Raw genomic sequence first — 19,381 nt, 5'->3', positions numbered from 1 at the left:
CGGAATTTGAATTTATCGAAAATAATCTCTTTATCTTCACAAATTAGGATCAAGGTTTGCGTACACTCTACCCCAAACTCTACTTTGTGAGATTATACTGAGTTTTTTGTTGTTGTTATTGTTAATTTCAATCTATGTTCTCCCTTCATCTTCTATTTATTTCACATTCTTCGATTTTAATTTCTCTCTCTTTTATGATTTTAGTTTCTAGTCTTTTGTCCTATTTCATATATGTGCATATCCGCGCAGGAATAATGGAAAATAATCATGAGGTAACTCCTTTGGAAAAGCATGTCATGTTCTTTGATATCAATAATGATGGAATAGCTTATCCTTCACAAACCTTCCAAGGTTTTTCTTCTTTCCTAAATGTTTTTTTTAATATGCTTTTGTCTTTCATGAGTTTGTTCTAAATATTTTCGGACTTATTATCAGCTTTTAGAAAAATGGGGCGTGGTATTTTCCGGTCAATGTTTGCTGCAGTCCTCATTCATATTACTCTAAGTCACAAGACCCGACCGGTAATTCAAAATGCTCTATTTTTTTTATTTTTTATTTTGAAAATGCACAACATTATTTCCATATTAGTGGTTTTAATTTGCTACATCTTTTTCTCTATATATGGTTTAATAAGACATACAATATAATTTTGAGAAATTTCATACTCCCTCTTCTCCCATTTATATGAATCTATTTGATTGAGCACGAAATTTAAGAAAAAAATAAAAACTTTTAAAATTTATGATTCTAGATAAACATAATATTTGTGTGGTTATAATTCTTTTGAAACTTGTGGTGTGAAATATATCAAAGTATCTATGTGTCTATAAAAACTTTTCATTGATAATAGAATTGAAAGTTGAAGTTAAACTATATTTAAATCTAGAAAAGAGTCAAATCCTTTTGGGAGAAATTTAAAAATAGTCAGATTTACAACTGATCATTCAAAAATAACCAGTTTTAAAAGTAATCGAAATTTAGCCACTTTTCATGTAAAGATAAATCTGAGCGAAAACACTGTTCAAAACCCGGAAAATACGCCAGTATATTATACTGGAGTTCCAACATAAGTATGCTTGAACTCCAGCATGTTATACGGGAGTTCCAGGATAACTATGCTGGAACTCCAGCATAATATGTTGGACTTCCAACATAAGTACACTAGAACTCCAGCATAATATACTGGAGTTCCAGCAAGTATAAATGTCCAGTATAATATACTGGAGTTTGGAGCACCGGTGCTCCAGTCTCCCGTATATTATACATGAGTCAGCAAAGTATATCGGTCCAGCATAATATGCTGGAGTTCGTACACAGATGCACCAAACTCCCGTATATTATGCGGGATCGGTCTCTGTTGCAGCAAAATAGTGACTATTTTTCATTGACTTCGTAAACGGTGACTATTTTGAATGACCAGTCCGAAAACTGGCTATACCGTACTATTTTAACAATCTTTTTAAAATAAATCATTCTTTTTGGAACGGGTTAAAAAGAAAATATATTCTCATAAATTGATTTGTAATACATGCTTTTGGTGTCACATAGGGAAAATGCCCGTCTCTGTTCTTCCCCATTGTGGTAAAAAATATCAAATATACCATACATGGCAGTGATTCTGGTGCCTATGACTCTGAAGGGAGGTAAATTCCTTGAATACCTTAACTAAATTCTGGTTGCTATAGACGAAGTCACAATACACATGCGGATCTCGGATTTAAATTTGATGTTTTCAACCTTTAAAATTTTAAACATTAACAACAACAACAACGACCCAGTATAATCCCATAAGTGGGGTCTGTGGAGGGTAATATGTACGCAGACCTTACCCCTATCCCGAGGGACAGAGAGGCTGTTTACAGGAGACCCTCGGCTCAAGAAAGCAATAAGAGACGATATATTAGTATCATCAGTAGAATCATAATAAAATAACATGAATATAAGAAATACGAAATAGGTGGAATAAGTGGAAGGTATAAAATAACCAGCAGATAAAACCATGCATCAGTAGATGACTAGTAGCATCATAAGACTAACTTCCTACTGGCTAGTCTCACTCTAGTGCGTTGTAGAAATATTCACACCTTCCCCTTAACCTACAACCTTAATGCTCGACCTCCACAATTCCCTGTCAAGGGCCATGTCCTTAGAAATCCTAAGTCGCGTTATGTCCTGCCTGATCACCTCTCCCCAATACTTCTTAGGTCGCCCTCTACCTCTCCTCGTGCCCACCACAGCCAGTCGCTCACATCTCCTCACCGGTGCATCAGTGCTCCGCCTCTGAATATGCCCGAACCATCTGAGTCTTGCTTCCCGCATCTTGTCCTCTATGGGGGCCATACCCACCTTCTGTCGGATATCTTCATTTCTAATCTTATCCATCTTTGTATGCCTGCACATCCACCTCAACATCCTCATCTCTGCTACTTTCATCTTCTGGATGTGTGAGTTCTTAACCGGACAACACTCAGTCCCATACAACATGGAAGGCCTAACCATTGCTCTATAAAACTTACCTTTTACTAACGATGACACTTTCTTGTCACACAGAATTCTCGACGCTAACCTCCACTTCATCCACCCCACCCCTATACGGTGTGTGACATCCTCGTCGATTTCCCCGATCCCCTGAATAACTGATCCAAGATACTTGAAACTACCCCTCTTGGGAATGACTTGAGAGTCAAGCATCACGTCCACTCCTGCTTCCGTCGGCTCAATCCCAAATTTGCATTCTAGGTATTCCGTTTTCGTCCTGCTCAACTTGAAACCTTTAGACTCAGGGGCATGTCTCCAAACCTCTAGCCTCTCGTTGCCGCCGCCTCGTGTCTCGTCAATTAGAACTATGTCATTAGCAAATAGCATGTACTATGTCACCTCCCCTTGAATATGATGAGTTAGTGCATCAATCACATGGCAAATAGGAATGGGCTGAACGCAGGCCCTTTGTGTAACCTCGTAACAACCGAAAAATGCTCGGAGTCGCCTCCTACTGTCCTAACACGAGTCTTAGCTCCATCATACATGTCTTTAACCACCCTAATGTAGGCAACCAGAACCCCTTTAGTCTCTAAGCAGCTCCATAAGACCTCCCTAGGAACCCTGTCGTATGCCTTCTCAAGATCAATAAACACCATGTGGTGATCCTTCTTCCTATCCCTGTATTGTTCCACCATCCTCCTAATAAGGTGGATAACTTCTGTGGTAGATCGCCCCGGCATGAACCCGAACTGGTTGTCTGAAATAGACACCGAATTTATTATAATTTTGAAATTATTGGTTCAAAATTTACTATTTATAGAGATTTAAGTAATTTCTCATTATATATCTATGCTTCTTGTAAAGAAAATATTGGGCTCGGTTGAACTCATAGTATGAGCATCCATCCGCCACTGAATATGCACAGTAGGGGCAAATTTATAGGGTAGTTTATGGGGCATGTGAACCATGATTTTTCCGCCAAACTAGGTATTTTATGTATGTATTTTCTTGAATTAGTAATATTATCTGTTGGCACCATGCTCCATAAAAGCTGAATGATGCACTTGATTGAATTATTTATCCAAGGAATATAGATCAATTCTCGTTTCTTTAGTGGTACACCCATGTTTTAGAAATTCTAAATCCACCTCTGCACAGTAATACACTTGTATGAATTATGTATGTCAAGATTTGACTTACTTTTATGGAACTATTGAAGGTTTGTGCCAGAGAAGTTTGAGGAGATATTTAAGCAGCATGCAAATCAAAATGCAGAATCCTCAACACACAACGAAGTGAAAGAACTTCTCAAGGCTAAAGGAGATCCAAAGGACTACTTCGGATGGTATCCTCCCTCTCCCTGTTTGTTGTTATTGTTATTTGTTAGTATAGAGTGTTTCTCTACATTGCCGTCTATTGTTTCCTGGGGAAATTTTTATTTTTAGACTCCAAAGTATTGACAAATTCTGATTTCGGCCATTGTGATATGTAGTTAAGCACATTTCATTTTCAAATTAATTGAAATATGCACCTTTAATCATGTTGCTTGTGAATCTTCACAAATTTAATGTATTGTTAGGTGACTCGTGTGTTACGTTAAATTTGTATTGTTATTTCATATTCGAGGGTAATGTACTCTAAATAAATAATCTAAATATAACACACTTCCTATGTATAAAGAGACTAAGAATATATATTTTGATTAATAGTGAGATATCAAAAACACTAACGTTAATTGATGGACCAAAAGTACAATTATCCCTATTTCATTTATTGATGAGGTTGTTTTCCTTATGTTTTTTTTAAAACTCAACTTTGTGTGTAGGGCAAATGCTTCTGTAGATTGGAATTCTTTATATGATTTAGGGAAAAATAAGGATGGCATACTGACGAAAGAAACCGTAAGAGCTGTCTATGATGGAAGCCTTTTCGAGCAAAAGGCAAGAGAGCCTGCTTCAAAGAAGTGACCCTTGTTTGATGTACAAGATGGTTGTTAATTAAGTTGTTGTCTTCTGCTGTGAATAATACTTGTATTCTTGTTCTTATTTTTATACTAGATGGCCTGAGCCCGTGCAAACATAGTTTATGTTATTGTACAACTACAAGATTACCAACAACAAAAAAAATCAATACCAAGAAGATATTTCTCATAGAAAATTGCATCTTTATCCAATTGCATAAAGAAAAGAAAGAGAAATATAAAAATTCAAGCTTTTAGCAGAATCTCAAAAGATGGAGGCAGTTTTATCAAGTACTTGAATGTCCATAAAATATGAACTATTTCAAAAGAAAGTTTCGAGTTGCTCCTCTTTGTTGATCTTCAATCTCTGTAAAGCACTTCTACAGAAGGTGTCTCCAAATGAAATTAGAAGAATTATTATCCTGCAATAATGTCATACAGAGACTTGAGTTCAAACTTCAGACCCAGAAGAAATGAATTATATATCAAAATTTACATATATCTAGTTCAAACTCCAAGAAGAGATGGGTCATGTATCATAATTTAGATATACCTCGCTAGCCTCAGGATTTCTCTAAAGTGATGTACATACACACGTGTAGACCTAGTGGATATCGAACTGATATAATGTACAATAAAGCCATATTTATATTGTAATGCATTAATCACGTGTGGCTATACAAGATAACCCCCTGTGTAAGTCGCAAAGGGTTTTTATTCATTTATCAACGATCTTGCTTTCCCAAAGTTAAAAGGATAAATTTTCAGGAAGTATCTCTATCTCCACTAGTCTCAAGTTGCCAGACAGATTGAATGTAAGGATCAAAATAGCGCAAGTGAATGCAATCATGTAGAACAGTTTTGACAAATGATAACATTAGAAGAACTTGACAAAGAAAACAGAATGCGTCATGGTAGAATTTTCCAGATCTTTCAGTAGATACAACATACACAAAGAACATCGACTACACAAAATAAAGAAAAGAAGAAGATAAATTCAGACCTATAAGAAAATAATGATAATTACCTTTTTGAGTCTAATTTCCTGTGCTCCCTCTCTATTATGAGCAAATCTCCTTAATGTCTATAAAGAAAATTAAATTAGTATACGATAATATATAAATAAATAGAAGGAAGATAAATAAATAAATTTTCAGAGCTGATAAACCAGAAATCCACCCTTCGTTCTGGTGTTTCTGGTGCATCTTGCTCTGAACTTGATGTTGGACCATTCCTATTTCTCTTTCGCTGTCACCATACTGGCAGTGATCAGAACTTTTAGGAAGAAACTTCAAAAAGAAAGGAAAGCACCATAGATCTTGAAAGACAAAATACAAACAAAAAAAAATCAGTTGAAGATATCTTAGCAGCTTTGGGTGTTTCAGGACCAGAAGCAGAAGGAACATCATCTTTGGGTCTTTGAGTTAGACGACTCCATGGATAGCTGAGATAAACTCTTGGAAACACTAATAGCTGGAGAAAATAATCAAATATGTGTCTACCAATTACAGGAATAATAATTATCCATTCAATATAGCTTAATAAGAAAAACTTAAACATTCAGAAGGATATGATGTTAGTAATGGAAGCTCAATGTCATTGTAATATCCTTAAAGAGCTGCAGAAAAGGTGTAAGAGTCTACATTACACACATATGCACATATTGATTTCTAATCAGAGAAGAAAGGATTAACAAAATAACAGTGCGGGCCTGACATCGTAGGTTTGAATCGACTATCATTTTTAATGATTCTTTAGAGAACTCATGTGGAAATCAACCGAAATACTCAGGATAGTCAGTAGAAAGTAGTTAAAGGGCAACATGTAAGAAAGACAATCAAGGACTAATCAATCAACATACATTAAAACATATCATAGCATGTTCACTCTCAAGAATGAATAAAAAAGACCTGTTGAAATAATTAGCAGAACCAATGATTGATGCTCATAAAATTTACCTAAATAATGCATAAACAGGTATGAATCGTCTCTGTTATCTATCAAAAATTCTACTACTACTTGGTTGAAGAAAGCTTAACCATATGTTCTAAGATTGTGGCCTAAATCATTTTTCCTTTGCAAATTAATGACCTTGTTGGGGAAGTTAAAGAGTGATCGCGTGGAAAACTCAACGGTTTAGGCGAACAATATAAAAGGGAGAGTTCAATTATTGTGATGAATTATGATTCTATCTGCATATTAGGACCAACATCTTGTTTCCATGTTATGCCAAAACACTATCAATCCCAATGTATTTTTCTTTCCCCTTTCCTCATGTAAAATTATGCTTGAGCTTTGCAGCCCAATTGGTAGCACGATGAACCAGGAATTAGAAACCTCGGGTAAATCTTTTAGTCCCTTTTAATTATTTTAGTAGTTTTTAAATTTTTATGTTACATAAAATTGAGAAGTTATACTGAGGGGTTTGCCACCAGTTGTTCATGCCTGATTCTTTTCTTTGAATATCTCTTTACGTTTGTTGCTCCATAAATTAACTTAAAAATTCACAAGTTAGTATAAGTATAACATAAAAATCATCTTTCTTTGTCTAAAATAAGCTGAAAGTAAATAACTTGTCCTCTATTTCATACTGCAGGTCCTTTTAGAAAGAATTATATTTCTACCTTCAATCTTTTGCTATTAGTTCTAATGAACCTGCTTGATCGTTTCTGACTTACTTCTACCACTACTCGAGTAGCAAGTGCAAAAATTACGTCTTAGAGCCGAAGCAGTTGTGCCTTTTCCCCCACCTTGATCAACTTCCACTTTAAAAAAATGTGAAATCAAAACTGCAATCATTATATTCTAACTAAATGAATCATAAATATTCAGTAATGCCATGTATTTAGAATTTAAAATCTAAGAATACCAAAAGAAAGTTGAGCCACAATTTTTTTGAAGAAATATTCAGCAATTGACCAGGACAGGTGACCAGAAAGAATTTGGAGAAAGAGCATACTATTTAAAGCCTTTTGTGTAGTTTACCCTCCTGAAATTTTCTAGTTAGTGTTTCATGTTTGTTTGGTTCATCACCATACATGGATGTTACTAATGTATGTTGTACTTTTTTCTCCATATTTCGGCACTCACCTCTAAATATGCGACTCTACTTTCCTTACATCTAATTTTTTCTTCCAGGAGTACCCAAAGGTTCAGCGAGACCCTCTATGTCTGGTCCTTACTGTACACTATCGAACTTATGAATTCACGATCAGAGCTAAGACAATATCACATCAAAAATTTGTGTATTCATGAGAATAAATTGCAGCGGAAAGAATTATTTCTAAGTTAAGAGTACCAAAAGAAATAAATGACTTAAAAATTCACCAGACAGAGGGATGCAGAAAGATTCAGTGGAACAGAGTAGAAAAGAGTAGCTCCTTAAGAGTATAGAAAGATTACAAAATATTTCATGCCTTATAACTACTCAAACATTGCTTGCAATGTAAAATGGCGAGTGACTGATCTCTTTATACACACCGGAGAAAGAGAGAGAGCTGACTCCATATTAATTTGTTATATGGTTCATATAGTTTTTTGACATAAGTGTACCTGTAGCGGTTGTTATTTTTCCTTAAGCGACAAAGAAAATACACTAAAATCAGCAAATTTTCACAAAATTTGCTTAGCCAAAGTGAAAAGTCCGAACAAAATATTGGAAGGCCACATGTTAATAGCAGATGACACACAATCCAAATGATAAGAGGCTCCTACAGAACAAGTGTGCATTAAAAGTTTACATTGCTAGACAATAACCAGTGCCCTATAAAGTAGCATAACTTTAGTAGGATTTCAGAAGAATCCCTTGGTCATGTTCCAGATTAGGTAGGCATACATTAAAAGAGATACCCACGAAGCAATATTTTGACCAATAAGACTAATATTGACTTGTTTGAAATGCACATATAGTCAAAGACATTGATAATTTCTTTCTATTATTCATATTACACTATTACTGTCTCCTTCCAAAGACAAATCAATAAGAGGACAAAAGTATCCTAAAGAGCAATTTACAAACAAATAAGATGCTAAAATCTCAGAAAATTGGGGAAGAATATAACAATCACGCACATAATACATTCACTAATGCAATATTTTATTTGATGAAAATAAGTCCCTCTTGAAAAGACAGTTCAATCACTTTCGACTTATATGACACTGAACTTTAATGCCCAAATTTAATGCTCTGTTACAATATAATCGTTTCTAAGAAAACATACATTTACAATCATATGAGGATAGCATCATAAACTACACCCACAGAAACATGGAAGATATCATTTCCAATTAAGTTTTATTTTCTCTCATTTTTACATTTGAAACTCCAATTGAATTTTGGTTTTAACTTTTTTACTTTCTCAATATGTTCTAATAGATATTTAACAGATGTGTAACTTCCAAAAGAGATAAAAACTACAAGCATTCACCTAGCCATTGTTATTTGAATCTTCATACTTCTTTTCCCTTTTCAGTATCTATAGAGAAGAAGCAAATAGGGAAATAGAGTGTTTTTCCCTAAAACTTTCATAATTCTTTTATAATAAAAAATTTCGATAAAAAATTGCTAATGAAGGAACCATATCAAAAAACAATTAACAACAGAAAATTAATGTACTATTGTGTTTTCTGCTAACCCCTGTCTCTATAACCTTGAAAGAAAACATTTACAAAAATTACTCTAGTGTGTTGTCCTGTAACACCCCTTTAGTCCAGCCTTTCCACTGCCAGCTCCCACCTTGAATAATTGTGCCACCAATTTCACACAGTATAAATCTATATTTTTTACTCCAACCAGTTTTCACTTTTGGTTTTCCTTGCATGTTGAGTTAAGAAACAAATTACAAACCAATTCACACAAAGCACAATAACAAACACATGCACAGACAAAGAAGCAAAGAAGAAAGACCTGAGAGAAGTTATATGTCAACAATAACGACCTTGCAAACTTATGTTCAACATTGTCAAATAGGTCACGATCACGACTACCAAAAATCAGGGGCAAAAAGAGTAGTCTTTGCATAAAATACCTCATTCCACTGATTAGATTTCAATATCAGCTTGAGTAGTAACCTCTCCATGTTAGAACAATCTATGCAAAAGACTGAAAGTTTCACTTTGATGCGTGATTAAAACATAATCTTGAACAGAAATTTTGTCAAGTTTCCGAAAAAGACTACCTTCAAGTTACAAATGAGCCTCTGAAGTTTTGTTGTAAAAGGTGGCAATGTATGTGTAATTGAGGAGGAATACATCACAAATCCTAGCGCCAATATCTTCGGAGCACCATCTTTATTCCCATTTTGGAACTTTTTCACCTCAAAAATGGGATCCCATGAACTGTGAAAAGATAGAACAACATGAACAAAACGATAATACTTTGCAGAAGTATAAAACTATCAGAACAACATGTGATGAATATTATTTGGACAAACGCACTATGAAAAACCATTCATAGTTCAATAATGCGAAACAAAATGCGAAAATTACCTCTTACCGTTAAAGAGGTGCTCATCTTTTCCCTCTTGAGTACATGTGCTTTCTTAAAAAATCTGTCCATCAAAATTGCAAGGCTATCATATTCCAACTAATAAAATTGAAGACATTAAATCCAAACAGTTACAACCGCACATTGCAGAATGAATCTTTGAGGATAGAACAACCTGAATTTAGAAGTCCTTCTGTATAAAATCAAATTGCGCCTTACCCAACTGGCAACCAAAGAATCAAGCTAGGATTACCTTATTTTGTGTCACGCCAACTATAAACCTCAAAACTCCTTGCTATCTCTACATCTCCATATTAATAATCTCCCATATTTGGGGTGTAAAAATAGAAAAAGGAAAAAAGATGAAAAGAATACAAGTACTAATAGTGTCAAACATTTGGGTTTCTAGAGGTGACAATATGACTATGCATGTGTTCATGTTATTGTTCTCTCTCTTAGCAAAGGTGGACCGGCAAAGAACTTCAGCCGAATCCCAAATCTCTGGTAAAAAATATGCTAGCTATTCCAACGAATAAGAAGAGAATGTGTGAAGGCCTGCATAGCTAAAAGAACAAACAGAAAACTATTTTCTTCGTATGTGTGCATTTCTCATTTTTTTAGTAGAAAGTCCATCTCAAAGTTAATGTCTTAGAGTAAACATTTACTAAAATTTTACAAACACGTGGCTCTATTCCTGTGACTTGTGTTCAAACCAGACATAATCATAAATTTTAATTGTGTAGAGGAAGAAGAACAAACGGAAAGGGAGGTGAAAATCAAATTCCTGTGTTTCAGAATAGAGTGACCATCTTCAAAAGATTAAGAAAAAATTATAAAACGAAACCAGAAAATTAAAATAAGAGCAAAACCGAAAAGTGAAGAAGAACCACTTACCAGGAAGAGAGAGATGGGAATGAAGAGAACTGTAAGAGCCTGTTTGACTTACCTTAGCTGATTTAGTATACGAAAGTTTTGTTTTAAATTAAAGTATTTTAGGTATAGAATAATAAATATTTTGGTCAAACCTAAAATGTTTATAACCAAAAGTTTGATAAGTTGGGATACCAAAGCTTTTGGCTTGTAAGCACTTCTAATTTTACCAAACGTAAATAAGCCAAAAACACTTATAAGTCAGTGTAACTAGCTTATAAGCTCACCCAATCACCCTCTAAAAATGACGGCTTTTATCATATGAAAGAGAAGACAAAAGGGTGAACCCATGTGGTGGTATTTACAATGGACACCTGTAAGTTATTAGTATCAGCCCTCACTTTCGATTTAATAACGAGAACGCCCTTCGTCGTACCATTCAACCTTCACTTATTATAGTATATGTATATATATAGTAGTTAAAAAAAATAAATAAATAGAATTTAAATCTTAATTTATTAAAAGGAAAAAAAGGCGTAACGCTTAAACCCTAGCCTCCATAAAGCCATATCCCTACTCTGTTTCAGGTTTCAGCGCAACAGAGTTTAATTCTTCTAGTCGGAGTCAAATGGAGAACCCAGAAAAGAAGGGGAAATCTGAAAACAAGGACAAGAAGGGGAAATCTGAAAACAAGCCAAGCACTCAGTCTCAAAAGCATGCTGCAGCCGGTGATGAGGACATGGATCCAACGGTGACTCCATTTCCCCTTTTCTATTAACTTTTTGGTTTTTGGTTATGCAGTAACTTTTTTCTGAAAAAAATGTTTTAGTTTTTTTTGGGTATAAAAATAGGTAATATTTGTTTGTTTATAAGAATGATAAGGATACAGGGAATTTTTTGTGATATTTTTCCAATGTTAAAAGTTGACAATAGTGTTTTAAGTGTTAGATTGCTAAAGAGTAAGAGGTGGGATATTTGTCTAAGTTTTTTCTTTTTGGATATATTCTAAGAAAGCACATCCCATAATTCTGAATTTAATTGTGGGTTTGGTTTGCAGCAATACTTTGAAAATAGGCTGAAAGCACTTGAGGCTGAGAAGGCAACCGGGAAGAATCCTTACCCACACAAATTCGAACACAAAGTTGAATTGTTGTCTATCCCTGATTATGTGAAGAAATATGGAGTTTTAGAGAGCGGAGCTCATTCCGCTGATGAAGTGTCCTTGGCTGGTAAATATTACAGCATTTTGCTTAGTTTTTTAAAATAAAAAACTTGCGTCTATAATTGTGGTTTTTGTGCTATAATTGTGGTTTTTGTGCAGGAAGGATAATGAATAAACGCGCGTCTTCTGCAAAGCTGCTTTTCTATGATTTACATGGTGGAGGTGCCAAAGTTCAAGTTATGGCAAGTGCGAGGTGGTTATATTACTCTATCATTTTGCTGTTTTCTGGTTTTAATTTATGCCAAGAATAGGTGGATGAGCTTCCAGTGTGCTCAGTGCTACATACTATATATTTCATTTGAATACTTTCTTCTTCATCATCGTTAAAGGATTTTGTGGTACTCTATCATATGCTTTCTATTGGTCAGTAATGGGGAGATATTTCTCCTTCTTTATATAAATCTCCTTCAATCTTCGTAGAAAAATTACAGCATCTGTTATAGTTCTTCTCATAACTTCGAGGCATCCAGTTCCTCCTGGGATGCATTCTTACAACTTTATATCTTTATCTTAATTGTTCCTTATATTTATTTGAATCTATAACAAAAAAGCCGTAAATGGCCAAGACAACCTAGTAAGTGCCTTTTGGGAATAGTTGTCCGTTGGAGCCAAAGGGAGGTATTTGATCTTTGTTATCCTTTTGTTTTTGTACCATAGGCTATAGATCTAGGAAATGCATAAACCAATATTCTGTAAATGTGATTATAACATGTTTGAAACTTCATGGCTGAATCAGTGGCATCATCAACAGTTTCAGTGCGTCGTTGTGAAATTCTGGTCTTAAGACCCTTGTGTTTGTTGAATTGCTTAAGTGATCAAGTTATTTTTTATCACTGAGAAGTATTATGCTTTGATGTATGTGCAGGGATTCTGAATTGAATGAAGACGTGTTTATTAAATTTCATTCTGGTGTGAAGCGTGGAGATATTGTCGGAATTACTGGGTGTCCAGGTTTGGGATTCGCTAGGTCATCTTAGTTTATAGCAGATGTTCTCTGTGATAGATTTGGTCATGGTGTTAGAAAAACAAGTTTCGTTGGAAGAGAAAAGTTGCTCTCATTATCACTCCTTCACATGCTTAAGCACCATAGATTAATATAGGAGAAAGGTACTGAAAACAAAAAGGTGTTAACTTATCCTGCAATCCCTGAATCTTAGAAAAGTCATTATGGTGGTATCCTGTATTGCTGTACTCTCACGCCTCACTGTTACTTCAGTCATAGGCCAAAAATTTCTAGAATAGCTTAGTTGTACAAAGTTCCTCCTTATAAGAACTCAAAGGACTAGTAAAAAGCTATAAACAGATATCATTTTAGCATTAATGTTGAATATAAAACATTTCTTGTGTTTACGTGCACTTAGGATTCTGGGTTTTGCCATAGTTTCTCACTTCGAATACTATTGTCTGCACCACAATTTCTAGGTGAATATCTTTCTTGACATGGTGTAGTTTATGCAAATATCCCAGGCTGCAGAAGATGATAATACCGATGTTTGTTTTAGTAATATATTCTTCTAATTCTTCTTACCTCATTCATCAGGAAAGAGTAAACGGGGAGAGCTGAGTATTTTTCCCAAATCATTCGAAGTGTTGTCTCATTGTCTTCATATGATGCCACGGCAGAAAGGTGCCCAGACGGATACGACTAAGGTCAGCTAATTTTTTTTGCATTGTGTCTTAGACCAGTTTAATTGAACGGTATCTGATTGTACTGCAGAAAATTGAAGCATGGGTCCCGGGAAGTGGCCGAAATCCAGATACATATGTTTTGAAAGATCAGGTATGCCTTTATTTTCTTCATAAAGTTTCTTTTGTCAATTGCCTTGCTTTCTTCCTATTTCCTTTTAAAAGATTTTATGCCTCTGCTGTGTTGTGGCTCATTTATTCTTTACGTCCAGGAAACCCGATATAGACAGCGTTATTTGGATTTGATGCTGAACTTAGAGATTCGGCACATATTTAAGACCCGAGCAAAGATCATAACTTATATTCGTAGCTTTCTTGATAATCGTGACTTCTTAGAGGTCAGTGTTTATGAAGTTGTTTTACTTTACCTTTTTTCATTTGAGATTATGAGCTTAGCTTGAATAAAATTAGTTAAAATACGTAATCCTATTTGTAACAGGTAGAGACCCCCATGATGAACATGATTGCTGGTGGAGCAGCTGCACGCCCATTTGTGACCCACCACAATGATTTGAATATGAGGCTTTTCATGCGTATTGCTCCTGAACTATATCTTAAAGAGCTGGTTGTTGGTGGATTGGATCGTGTCTATGAGATTGGGAAACAATTCAGAAATGAGGGAATTGACTTGACACACAATCCTGAATTCACCACTTGCGAGTTCTATATGGCATATGTGGATTACAATGACTTGATGGATCTAACTGAAAAAATGCTAAGTGGTCAGTACCAAAAAACTGGGATCCAAATATTGTAGTGGAAGCTTATGTATATTTAGTCTTTTCGTTTTATTTATTCTGTTATAGTTTATCTTTCTAACAATACATGAACAGGGATGGTGAAGGAACTTACAGGTGGCTATATAATCAAGTATCATGCAAAGGGGCTGGAGAATGACCCCATTGAGATTGACTTCACTCCTCCCTTCAGGTTTGGAAGCTCTTCTATTATGTCGTGTTCTGCTTTTGTTTTCAATGCACCAAGATACTTATGCTGTTTGCTTTTGCAGACGGATTGATATGGTAGAGGAATTGGAGAAGGTTGCAAACTTGAATATACCCAAGGATCTCTCAAGTGTTGAAGCTAACAAATATCTCATAGACGCTTGTGCAAAGCTTGAGATCAAATGTCCTCCTCCTCAAACAACAGCTAGATTACTTGATAAAGTATTTTTTTCCTTATCTCTTATTGTAGCCAATTCTTACAGATGCAATCTAGAAACTTGTCTTATGTGTCTAGTGCAATATTGTAATGCTCAGGAATCTTTTTCAGTTTCGGGGCTTTGGCTTCAGATGAATAGAGGAAAGGGGTTCTTATGGACGAGGACATCCACTTCTGTTCTCTCCACGAGAACCCCTACATGATGCAGCAGAAGGTTAGGGTAAAGAAAGAGAGAGGGCAGTGTGGAAAAATTAGACCAAAAAAGATGTTTAAAAAAAAAAGAGGAATGCGACCTATCAATCGTGTTACGGTTCGGTTTGGTCGGTTTTTGATTAAAACCAAAACCAAACCAATTTAATCGGTTTTTTAAATTTTAAAACCAAAACCAAACCAAATTAAATACAAACCATCGGTTTTGATTGTTGTTGGTTTGGTTCGGTTTTTCGGTTCTCAGTAAGCTAATGATAAGTCGATAATAGTAAAACAACGCTAGACAACAATCTGAAAATAATTTGCTAAATTTATGCTTTTTTTATATATTTCTTTCAGAACTGAAAGTTTATTTACCTCTTTATATGAAAGAAATGAACAAAAAACAAACGAAAAGTTTGCTTTCTCAAGCTTTAGCCATTGTTGTCTTGCAATTTGAATTTGCTTTCTTTACTGTTGTGGTGGTTTTTCTTAACTCTTCTGTTAGGCAAAAGTATGTGCGGAGGGTTATAGAATTAGAGTCTCTTAATGAAAAGAAAATTGGTCGAGTCCTATTGTTTTTTAGGCAATCTTTTAAGATATAAAAGGATAAACCAAAATTCAAAATAACAATTAAAATGCATAAAATATTTAAATTATTACAAAAAGATATTATATTGTATATAATTAATCGGTTTGGTTCGGTTTATTTTTCGGTTTTTTAAAATAGAACCAAAACCAAACCAAATATTATCGGTTTTTAAAATTTAAAACCAAAACCAATCCAAATCAAGAAAAATATCGGTTTACTTAATCGGTTTGGTTCGGTTTTCGGTTTGGATCAGTTTTCCGTCAAACCGTGAACACCCCTACCTATCATATGTTAGAAGAAATAAATAGAGATGAAAAGGATTGCTGGCATTTTAGTGCTATCTTAGTGTTAATATCCTGCAATATTTGTGTCATTTATTTTGTATTATGTGTTATTGGCAATAGAGATTTTCGTGAATCGTTAAATATGATATCCCTAGTTGGAGCCTCATTGTTAAATTGGTTGTGAATCAATTTGGTGTATGTCTGCTTTTTTTGCATCTAACTTTGAGTAATATGTGAATCATTTTGCTGTATGTTTGCCTTTTTGCATATCATCTCCAGAAATGTTTAAAGTTATTTCCTGTTGTACATTTATTGGTGATTATTCAAAAAACATGTATTTATGGGAGTCGGTGTTCTCATTCTTTTAGCACTACATTACTGCTATTTATTACCAGTTTTTTCACCTAAGAAGCTTTCTAACATTGCTAATAATTCTCCTTCATCTTTGTTGTGAATTCAGCTTGTAGGGAACTTTCTGGAGGAGACATGTGTTAACCCTGCTTTTATCATCAACCATCCAGAGATAATGAGTCCTTTGGCAAAGTGGCATAGATTGAAACCAGGCCTGACAGAACGTTTTGAATTGTTTATTAACAAGCACGAAGTATGTATTCTGTCAAGTCTTTCAAACTGTTTTTAGCACTCCCAATACAAGCTGTAATGTGCTTTTTCTCTGTTAAATAACTTGACAGCTTTGCAATGCATACACTGAATTGAATGACCCTGTTGTCCAACGCCAGCGTTTTGCTGATCAACTCAAGGTATCTGTGGGAAGACTGCATCCTGATTTGTTTGTTGTGTTTGTGTTGTGTTCATCTTGTTGTGTCATTTCTATTATGCGCCACTACTTATTTTAGCATGATTAATGTCAATTCAGGACCGACAATCAGGTGACGATGAAGCTATGGCACTGGATGAGAACTTTTGTACAGCTCTTGAATATGGATTACCTCCTACTGGTGGTTGGGGATTGGGTATTGACCGACTTGCAATGTTGTTAACAGATTCACAAAACATCAAGGTTTGTGCCTTCACTTGTTTTCTTTGTTAGTAAGGAATGACCACTTAGTTCCACTCTATCTCGGAATGTTAAGAGTATCCACTTTGGCTGGGGAATGGGTTGTTGTTTTGATAACAACTAGGTCGGGAATCCAAACTAGAGTAGGAATTTGAGAAGTAAATGCAGAAGCAATAACAACAAGGAATTGAACAACTAGAATTAAAGAGATGAAAATATTTCACATCCATTTCTAAATGGATGGAGAGGAGGCATTCGGAGAACAGGCCACTAGGGTAGGGCTGGTCATTTACCAGCTTAGTGTTATCTTTGCATTTTCGCTCACTCTCCTTTTATTGTGATTTCGTTTTGAGAAAGCTAGTGTTTCCTATCATTTAAATTAGATACTGAAATCTTTTTTTCTTTCCCTTGTTATAATTTGTTCAACAGGAAGTTCTACTCTTTCCAGCCATGAAACCACAGGATGAGCCACCTTCCAAGGAAAGGTAAATATTTGCTCCATTCTGTCCTTTGAATGATATTTGCGGGCATTAGTGTGATATTAAACCTAGTAAACTGACAGATCAATTGAATATCTTTAGTCTTGGTAGGTGGAGTTACTTCCCGTGTGCAATAGTCGAGGCGCATGAAAGCTGCGCTGGACAACATTATCATAGAATTGTAAATAATATCCATGTTAATGAATATTGACCAAGCAGTGGCTTTGGGTGACCTACTTTTGAGGAATCTTTTCAAAATAATTCACTAGGTTGTTCTTGGTGGTGCTAAATCGTGGTCTCCGCTTAGCTGTAGGAAACAAGAAAAATTTGCTTATAAATTTCTGTAATAATCTTATGTTTGAGCAAGGGTTAGCTGCCAGTGAAACATATTTAAAATTCTCATAGATAAATATTTTTCATTACGTTATGCATGTGACGTTGAGTCTTTATTTGGTGGAATAATATTGATAACTAAGAGAAGAATGCTTGGCATGAGTTGGGAGCTTTGAAAGAAAAGCTATAAACACCTCTTCTTTTTCCTGATAATCGAGAAAAGCCGGAGGGCCCGCGGCAAATGGTTCAAAACTCAGTGGATGATGGGCCTTCCCCTTTATCCATATCAAAATATCAAGCTTTTGTCTGCGGCAAGGTTCAAGCTGCCAAAACCTTTTTTTCCTTTTATTATAGTGGAGAAATAGGTGGTGTTCTGAAGGGGTTGCTTTTTCAAGATATAATCTAAGTTAACTTGCTGTGTACTTTGTAGCCTTGATGGAAAGTAGAAAATGCAGAAACTATACGGTTTACACAAGTTTTTAAAGTCTGTGTTGCGACTTTGTGGAATAGAATATAATGTCATCATTCGACGGTCTAAAAAGAGCAAGAATGAAATGTTCCATAAAGAGGCTTATTGCATTTCTAAGACATATCTCATGTGCTTTTCCATTCAACTATTTATATTCACACATTTTATTGAGTTTTCTTTTCTCCATCCCAGCAATAAAAAGCCTCAGGAGGAATCTGCCAAGCTTCACGATGGACAAGCAAAACCTCAGGATGGACCTACAACACAAGGTAGATAAATATGGTAGACTGGTAGATAATGCCTGACTTCCTTTTTTCCCCGTTTGACTGTCGAGGCTGGGAAGCCTATGAGCGTTTTCGTTTTTGCCTCTGCATGTAGTCATAACTTTTCATGTCCTCACTTCAGCTTTGGCATGCGTAAATTTGTGTCTTCAGGAGAGAACTACCTACTAACGTGCTCATGCATTGGTACAGATGTGGAAAAGCAGGTGTCACAGCTCACAATGAAGTGAAGATCATATATTTGGCGTTGAGTTTCTGCTGCTCCTGGAGTAGCTTCTTTTTGCACTATCTTTTTGACGTTTTGATTTATGATAATTGTCAATTGTATGGCAAATGCTAGCCTTAATTTGTTAGTATTGGAAACTTTGGTCATCAAATCCTTTTAGATGTAATGTACGCTCTATTATTATGTCTTCTTTTATTCCATATGTGATGTGCATGTATTACACACACAACACGTACACAAGACTCAGAAAGTGATGATGCTATCCTGCTTCTGTTCTTAATTCCGTTAATGTTTTTTAAGTTTATAACCATAGTGATATGGATAAAACATCAAAGGCGCTAGAAAGAGTTTGTAATAGGTAATAAGTTACCAAGAAAAAAAAATCAAAACTCATCCAGGTCTATTGATGTGGTATTCGTAATTTCTTTTGGCTCTCGGTTTGGAGTCTTCTATTAGTGCTCTAACTCATAGGTTTGGTCATGGATTTTGTTTTATAGGTTAATTCTTCAACTAAAGACCAAATCCAAGTTAACTTGCTTCAAACCTTCCAAGTAACTTCAGACAAGCGGTCTTAGGTTTGGTCATGGATTTTTGTATTAGTGGTTCACTTTCCATTAGCCCATTGGTATAAAATTTTGCTCTAGC

General features: G+C 35.2%; 2 protein-coding genes and 1 long non-coding RNA gene across 15 annotated transcripts; 2 read left to right on the top strand and 1 right to left on the bottom strand.

The window, feature by feature from the left end:
* Positions 1-254: 254 nt before the first annotated feature.
* On the top strand, positions 255-4,448 carry LOC107766278 (putative peroxygenase 5). Its single transcript, XM_016585029.2, has 5 exons — positions 255-351; positions 436-521; positions 1,549-1,643; positions 3,701-3,826; positions 4,307-4,448. The coding sequence occupies exons 1-5, from the start codon at positions 255-257 to the stop codon at positions 4,446-4,448; spliced, it is 546 nt and encodes a 181-aa protein (XP_016440515.2).
* Positions 4,449-4,607: 159 nt separating this feature from the next.
* LOC107766275 (uncharacterized) lies at positions 4,608-11,049 on the bottom strand. Of its 13 annotated transcripts, none has more exons than XR_012702028.1 (6): positions 10,821-11,049; positions 10,102-10,149; positions 9,929-9,990; positions 9,619-9,778; positions 5,469-9,530; positions 4,608-4,863 (listed from the first exon to the last, which is right to left on the bottom strand). It is a non-coding gene; the product is annotated as an uncharacterized LOC107766275 (long non-coding RNA). The 13 variants fall into 13 exon arrangements; XR_001643654.2 differs by having other exon boundaries at positions 9,936-9,990; positions 10,821-11,048; XR_012702026.1 differs by having other exon boundaries at positions 9,936-10,149.
* A 237-nt stretch (positions 11,050-11,286) lies between these two features.
* LOC107766274 (lysine--tRNA ligase) lies at positions 11,287-18,936 on the top strand. Its single transcript, XM_016585026.2, has 16 exons — positions 11,287-11,547; positions 11,854-12,025; positions 12,118-12,211; positions 12,884-12,969; positions 13,559-13,668; positions 13,736-13,798; positions 13,917-14,042; positions 14,144-14,426; positions 14,538-14,634; positions 14,714-14,870; positions 16,391-16,534; positions 16,623-16,691; positions 16,808-16,951; positions 17,378-17,433; positions 18,422-18,498; positions 18,703-18,936. The coding sequence occupies exons 1-16, from the start codon at positions 11,425-11,427 to the stop codon at positions 18,738-18,740; spliced, it is 1,839 nt and encodes a 612-aa protein (XP_016440512.2). The 5' UTR covers positions 11,287-11,424; the 3' UTR covers positions 18,741-18,936.
* Positions 18,937-19,381: the final 445 nt, after the last annotated feature.

The sequence above is a fragment of the Nicotiana tabacum genome, chromosome 18 (assembly GCF_000715075.1).
Source record: "Nicotiana tabacum cultivar K326 chromosome 18, ASM71507v2, whole genome shotgun sequence".
Lineage (NCBI taxonomy): Eukaryota > Viridiplantae > Streptophyta > Magnoliopsida > Solanales > Solanaceae > Nicotiana > Nicotiana tabacum.
This window is presented reverse-complemented; position numbering and strand designations above follow the sequence as displayed.